This window comes from Epinephelus moara, chromosome 16 (assembly GCF_006386435.1).
Source record: "Epinephelus moara isolate mb chromosome 16, YSFRI_EMoa_1.0, whole genome shotgun sequence".
Lineage (NCBI taxonomy): Eukaryota > Metazoa > Chordata > Actinopteri > Perciformes > Serranidae > Epinephelus > Epinephelus moara.
The window spans coordinates 2,221,732-2,229,412 of NC_065521.1; the positions used below are offsets into that span (position 1 = coordinate 2,221,732).

Genomic DNA, 7,681 nt, shown 5'->3' on the forward strand with positions numbered 1-7,681 from the left:
TAAACAGAACCAGTGTGGGTTAAGACTTGAAGTAGACGTTAAAGCAACGTTAAAGCAACTGAAGTGAGAAAGCAGGCTAGTAGAATTCACCAGAGCAGTACAGAGACGCTGTCACAGAAACACCGGAAATGACACAACTCGCTTACCGCAATACGTCAGCACGTCCAGCAAATAATAAACCTTTCAAATTTAAAATTATAACAAATATATAATATCATTAAAAAAATTATATATATTAAATTATGAGAAGAAAAAGACAAAAAATAGATGAAGGCAAATTTTAAAAACAAAATGGAAATAAATAATAATAATAATAATACATTTTATTTAAGGGCGCCTTTCATGGCACTCAAGGTCACCTTACAAAAGTACAGAAGTGCATAAAAACAGGGATAAAAACAAACAATAAAATACAATGGACAGTGCAAATAAACTGAGGAACTATAATGTAAATATAATAAATAAAATTATTACACGGCTCTATTAAATGCTGTATTCTGATCGTGTAATGACCGTCCCTATCCCTTACATAAAAGACAGAACAAAAACAACATAAATATAGAAAAATAAACACATTAAAGAAACAGAACATAAAAATAAAACAAACACAGAGAAATACACCTACAGGTATAAGATGACCTCACCTGTTTGACGGCGTGCAGCAGGCGTCCGTAGCAGTACACCATGACGAGGACGGGGAGGCCGAGACAGAAGACGAACAGACAGACGATGTACGAGTGAGAGGCGGACGACCTCTCCGTCCACGTCACCGAGCAGCTGGTCCCCGCCCCCTCCAGACCGTAGCTGCTCCAGCCGAGCAGGGGGGGCACCGTCCAGCCCACCGAGTACAGCCACGCCGCACCCACCGCCAGCAGCGGCTTCCTGTAGTCCGACACCCGCTTGTTGTATACCATCAGGGTGCTGTAGCGGTCGTAGGACAGGACGGCCAGGGAGACCAGCGACACAATTCCTGATGGAGACCACACAGGAGGACATGTTGATTTAAAGGACGTGAGACGTCCGAGACATTCGTCCGTCTTTTTGTTTAAAGACGAAACACAACAAACTAAATAACATATTTAACGTCAAAATGAAAAACCTGAAAGTGTCTCGCAGACGGCAAGAGAGAGGACAAACTCAGGACGCAACTATGGTGACGAGGACAGGACGTATGTGACAACAGGATGTAGGTGACGAAGACAGGACGTGAGTGAGACAACAGGACTTAGGTAACAACGACAGGACGTAGGTGACAATGACAGGACCACAACAGGAAATAGGTAACGACAACAGGACAAAGGTGACTAGGAGAGGATGTAGGTGACTGGGGGAGGACGTAGGGAATGACAACAGTACGTAGGTGACAACAATAGCACGTGGGTGATGAGGACAGGATGTAGGTGAGGACAACAGGACTTAGATGACAACGACAGGATGTAGGTGTCTACAGAATGTAGGTGACGAGGACAGGTGACAACAGTACGTAGGTGACAACAACAGAACGTAGGTGACGAGGACAGGTGACAACAGTATGTAGGTGACAACAACAGAACGTAGGTGACGAGGACAGGTGACAACAGTACGTAGGTGACAACAGTGCGTAAGTGACATTAACGGGACTTAGGTGACAATGACAGGATGTAGGTGACAATAACAGGATCAGTGTTAATTTTGACAAGAATTTTTAATTTCGTTTTAGTCTTAGTCACCAAAGACTGGATTTAGTTAAAGTCACATTTTAGTCTTTTAGTTTTGTTTTGTTTTAGTTAAAATGTAGTCAGTGGAAATCAGTTTTAGTTTTAGTCTCATTTTAGTGTTTTGACGTAATTTGACAGTTTTGTTATACTGTAATAGATTTTGCAAAAGGATGTTTGTCATGGTAGTAAAAACTCCATTGTAAGCATACCTTTAACTGTGTGTTCAGTCATTTAAACTAAGAATGTACCATATTACTCTTGTATAATAAAAATGAATGTCTAAGGCTTGTTAGAAAAAGTGCAATACATAATCATGTCCTTCACAGGTTCTTGTTTATTTTCTGTATATTTGTACAACAAATGACTCACAACCTGCAAGAATAAAGCTCCAGTCCTCTTCAAAAGAAGATCATAACAGCTTAACTGTGATTTGCTAAACACATTCTACAATAATAAATTAGATTAACTTTTGGTCTATAATATTGTTGGCTATATTACGCATTTTAATTAAAAAAATAACTTAAGAATAAAAGAAATAAACACTGAAATAATTAGTGGAAACTTTTTTTTTTAATTGATACTCCTCCTCTCTGACATACTAACACACACACACACACACACTGAACACGCGATTGAATGAATGAATGAACACTGGAAGTGGTTCAGCCGCAGTCCCGTCGGCTGGCACGGTCACTGTTGAGATTACATTCATTTTTTATTATAAACAAAATGTTTTTTTATTGACCGTATGAATGGTTTCGTTTTCAAATAAATATCTGGAAATGAAAATGTATGCTTTGCTGTACTTTTAGAGTTTTACAGGCGTTGTTGTTCCCGGCTTCCCGCTGTGGAGCCAAGGCTTCTGTGTGGCAAAACTGGACGTGCACCGCCACCGCACGGAGGGCAGGGGGAGGTCATCCAATCACAAAGATAGACTGAGTTTGAATTTGAGTTAAGATAATGAATTCGTTAAAAAGGAAAACAATCAAGGCATTGAGGATGGTTGTAATCCAGATTGTCCGGCCGGCCAGCATGAGCTTTTTCGTCACGTTTTTACTCGTCACTTCATAATGAACAGAGATTTCATTTTAGTTTTTGTTGTCAGTACTTATTAAATTTACGTTCTCGTCACAAATTAGTCACGGAATAAAGGGTCGTCGACGAAAAGTTTTCGTTTAAGTTTTAGTTGAAAAATTCACACTGGACAGGACTTAGGTGACAATGACAGGACTTAGGTGACAACGACAGGATGTAGGTGACAACAGGACATAGGTGACAATGACAGGATGTAGGTGACAATGACAGGATGTAGGTGACAACAGGACGTAGGTGACAACAGGACGTAGGTGACAACGACAGGACTTAGGTGACAATGACAGGATGTAGGTGACAACAGGACGTAGGTGACAACGACAGGACGTAGGTGACAGTAGGACGTAGGTGACAACAGGACTTAGGTGACAATGACAGGATGTAGGTGACAATGACAGGATGTAGGTGACAACGACAGGACGTAGGTGACAACAGGACGTAGGTGACAACAGGACGTAGGTGACCACAGGACTTAGGTGACAATGACAGGATGTAGGTGACAACGACAAGACGTAGGTGACAACAGGACGTAGGTGACAACAGGACGTAGGTGACAACAGGACTTAGGTGACAATGACAGGACTTAGGTGACAATGACAGGATGTAGGTGACAACAGGACTTAGGTGACAATGACAGGATGTAGGTGACAACAGGACTTAGGTGACATTAGTGTTGCACGGTGTACTGGTACCACTGGTAGACCGCGGTACTTAAACATAACGATACATATGGTACCATAATGTTGGAGTACTGTAGTACTACGGTACCTCACGGAACCACTACTGTGGGATAAGTTCAAAGTCCAATCGAAAGAGGGTGAGTGTCCATGCGCCGTCCAATAACGGCGCGCGCTGGCCACCTGGTACTCAATATGCTGCTGCAGTGATTTGTTTTCCACAGAGCTCTACAGTGCCAGCATTTTACTCGCATTTGCGACTAACAATAGTTTTGTGCGAGCAAAAGAAATCATTCAGCACACTGTGCGAGAACAGATTTCAACCAGCAGCAGAAACAAAAGGCGAATCCTGCCAGTTGTGGGTTGAACGAGGGTCACAGACAGAAATACGGCGGAGCACTATGGCCACCGCTGCAACAGTTTACCAGCAACCGAGAAGCCCGGCTCCAGGTCCAATAATTTCCTCTTCTTGGTGTCATGACTGCCCAGAACGTGAACAGCCGAGCCGTGGCGGCACACAGGTATGTGAGGTGTCAGAGGAGAAACGAGCCGTATTGGTACCGTGACAACACTAGATGACAATGACAGGATGTAGGTGAGTCAGAGTAGAAACAGCAGTTGTTTAGTAAACAGGAGGTCAAAGATGACAGCAGAGGGAGGTGTCATCCTGATCTCTGACCTCTGACCTCTGACTAACAGGAAGTAGAAACTCTGTGATGACACATAGAGTTCTACTGTCTTCTACTGTACCTCATGTTGTTAATGATCATTAATTATTCATTTAACCTGCTCACACACACACACACACACACACACACACACACACACACACACACAGTCATCGTCCCACCTGCGGCGGCACGCGCTTTGACGTCACCACGGCAGGTGTGACCGGGACTCACCGAAGCAGGAGTTGACGAAGCCGTACCACATGCAGCCGCTGCGGCCGTACAGCCAGCGGCTCCGCAGGCTGGAGGCGAAGCTGAGCGTCGTGCCGCACGCGCACACCAGCATGTCGCTGACGCTGATGTTGAGCAGCAGCATGTTGACAGGAGTCCGCAGAGACCGGAAGCGGCAGAACAGAACCAGAACCAGCAGGTTGTTGAGGAACCCGAACACCATGATGGAGCCCAGACACACCGACACCACACAGTGCCCGCTCAGCGACAGACGCTCGTGCGGCGCGTCGCTCCAGTCCTGCTCCAGATGGGACAGCGGCGCGCTCAGGTTGAACGTCAGGTTGACGTCACTCACCTCGGAGAACATGACAGGCTGCTGCGCGCGCGCCACGCGTCCCGTCTGTGCGTAAAGTTGGAGCCGCTTTTACGCACGGCACGGCGCAGTGTGGAGCGGAGCGCGCGGGTACGTCCTCTGTGGAGAGAGTGAAAAGCCAACAGGAGCTACATGATGAAGAGGAGCTACATGATGAAGAGGAGTCAGACTACCGCAGGAGAAGCGTCCTGCCGCTCCGTCCGTCCCCTGCTGTCCGCTCCATCAGACACCAGCTCTGATCGATATCAGGTAATCGATCACAGGATCGATAATCCGCTAATAAGTTACTTCTTCTGTGATAAACGAGCCGCGCTCGCTGTTCTTCTTCTCTGCTCTCACAGAACGGAAGTCTCTGTCCTCCCGCGTGCTGCCCAACTGACGCTCCGCTCCGCGCGCTCACATATAAGTAACCCCAACACTGAGCACGTGACGTCATCCGAGGAAGAAGAGGAGGAAGGAGACGATGAAGGGAACTAGGTAAGAAAAAAGAAAGCAAAGGAAGAAAAGAGGAGGAGTGATGTAAGAAGGAAGGAAAGAAAGAAAGAAAGAAGGGAAGGGAAGAAGAAGAGATAGAAAGAGGGTAAGGAGACAATGAAAGGAAGAAAGGAAACCGGAAAAGAAGGGTGGAAAAAGAAGGAAGGAGAGATAGAAAGGAAGCATGGAAGGAGGCATGAAAGCAGGAAGGAGAGAAAAGAAGAAAGGAAGCAAGGAAACCAGAAAGTAAGGAAGGATAGATAGAAAGTAGGAAACAAAAGGAACGAGTAAATAAGGACAGAGAGATAGAAAGGAAGGAAGGAAACCAAAAGGGAAAGAGGGAGGAAAGAAGGGAGGAGGTAAGAAAGGAAGGAAGGAGTAAAGAAGGAAGGAGAGATACAAAGTAAGGAAGGAAAGCAAGCAGGAATAATGGAGGAAAGAAGGAAGTATTTAGGAAAGGAATAAAGGAAGGATAGAGGCAGAAAGGAAGGAAAGAGAGATAGAGAGGAAGAAACTCCGTACACACCATACAAGAGGTCCAAGGATTGATCCCTGAGGGACCCCATGTAACAGTACAACAGTCACTGACACATAAACAAAAGCAGATAAATATAAATATATCAGTAAACACTTAAATCACACATTCCAGATCTGGATGAATGAAATATTCCGGATGAAAATCTTTATTGATTAGATCATGTAATTCGTTGAGAACAAAATAATGTGAGAACAATCCATGGAAACCAAAATCATGAACTCGTTCAGGACTGGATTCAGGAAAAATCACAGGCTGATCCAACTTGTGTGAATTTCCTCAGGACAACTAATGATGTGGCTCAATAGTGTGTGTGGCCTCCACCTGCCTGGATACACTCCCTACAACATCTGGGCTCCTGAGGCCGGGTCCTGCACCAGGAGGAACCCAGGGCCCTCTGCACCAGGAGGAACCCAGGGCCCTCTGCACCAGGAGGAACCCAGGACCTGCTGCACCAGGAGGAACCCAGTGCCCTCTGCACTAGGAGGAACCCAGGACCTGCTGCACCAGGAGGAACCCAGGGACCTCTGCACCACCATATGGTCTGACAGTGGGTCTGAGGATCTCATCATGGTACCTAACAGCAGTCAGGGTACCTCTGGCTAGCACGTGGAGGTCTGTGTGACCCTCCAAGGATCTGCCTCCCCAGACCATCACTGACCCACCACCAAACCGGTCATGCTGGATGATGTCACAGGCAGCATAACGTTCACCACGGTGCTCCAGACTCAGGGTGCCAGTGGTGGACCTGCCAGTTCTGGTGTTCTCTGGTGAATGATGGAGCTGCACGGTGCTGGGCTGTGAGCACAGGTCCCACTGGAGGCCGTGGGGCCCTCATGCCACCCTCATGGAGTCTGTTCCTGACAGTGTGGTCAGAAACATGCACACCAGTAGCCTGCTGGAGGTCATGTTGTAGGGCTCTGGCAGTGCTCCTCCTGTTCCTCCTCACACAAAGGAGCAGATAGCGGTCCTGCTGCTGGGTTGATGCCCTTCTACGGCCCTGTCCAGCTCTCCTGGTGTAACGGTCGGTCTCCTGGTATCTCCTCTTGACACAGTAAACCTTCTGGCCACTGCGCGTATGGATGTGCCATCCTGGAGTAGCGAAATATTCCAAAATAGGAGTTGTCTTGGTAACTGCCTCTCCTTTCTACCTGTTGTCTGTCCAATGTGCACAACAGCAACACAATCGGTGTTGCTTCCTAACGGCACATGTTGATATCCAGGAGTTTGAGTGACTTTGAGTCACACTGTGATCATCATGCGTTCCCACAGTGTGGCACCGAGTCTGAGACGAGTCACAGACTGAATGGAAGCATTCGAAAGTTTTTTCTTTGGTTCAAACGTCACCGTGTTTCCTGCGTCTTCATCATGGATCAGTGGACAGGGGACAGGTGAGACCAGTAGGACATGTCCTCACCTTCATCATCATCATCATCATCATCATCAACACCATCAGTGTTAGCTTCATAGTACATTAATAAAAATTCACGTTAAAGCCGCTACAAGGAACTTTTAACTGGATAAGCAAAAGTCTCTGGTTTCTGCTGATGTGTGTGCGTGACCTACAACAGCAAATGAGACCATCGGTGTGAAGATAAGCTATTTCTATATAGTGTATATCCATACCTTTAGGAAACTGTCTCCGGGTCCGCCCCAGGTCGCTTCCAGGACGAACCGATTTACGGCACTCAGACGGCACACGTCATCTTACCTAGCTGCTTACATTTATAGTGACTCTTATAAATAGTCGCTATTCCTCCTCCTCGACCCGACGTCCGCGGGGAGTTAAAATAGCAGCAATCATCGGGTAAAAGTTCTGTGAAAGCACTGGACTCACCAACAGTCAGCCACGTCTCAGTCACACAGAGAAAATCCAATCCTCGGGAAGTCAGGAAATCCTTCAGGATAAACGTTTTGTTCGCTAGCGATCTAGC

General features: G+C 46.4%; 1 protein-coding gene across 1 annotated transcript in view; it reads right to left on the bottom strand.

The window, feature by feature from the left end:
• The window catches only part of LOC126403291 (opsin-3-like), a 15,235-nt gene extending 10,159 nt beyond the window's left edge, over positions 1 to 5,076 (bottom strand). The window contains exons 1-2 of the mRNA XM_050065871.1: positions 4,369 to 5,076; positions 645 to 970 (exon numbers count right to left, since the gene is read on the bottom strand). Coding sequence (XP_049921828.1) covers positions 645 to 970; positions 4,369 to 4,732 — 690 coding nt within the window. The 5' untranslated portion in view covers positions 4,733 to 5,076. The remainder of the gene's footprint in view (positions 1 to 644; positions 971 to 4,368) is intronic.
• Between the last annotated feature and the right edge of the window lie 2,605 nt (positions 5,077 to 7,681).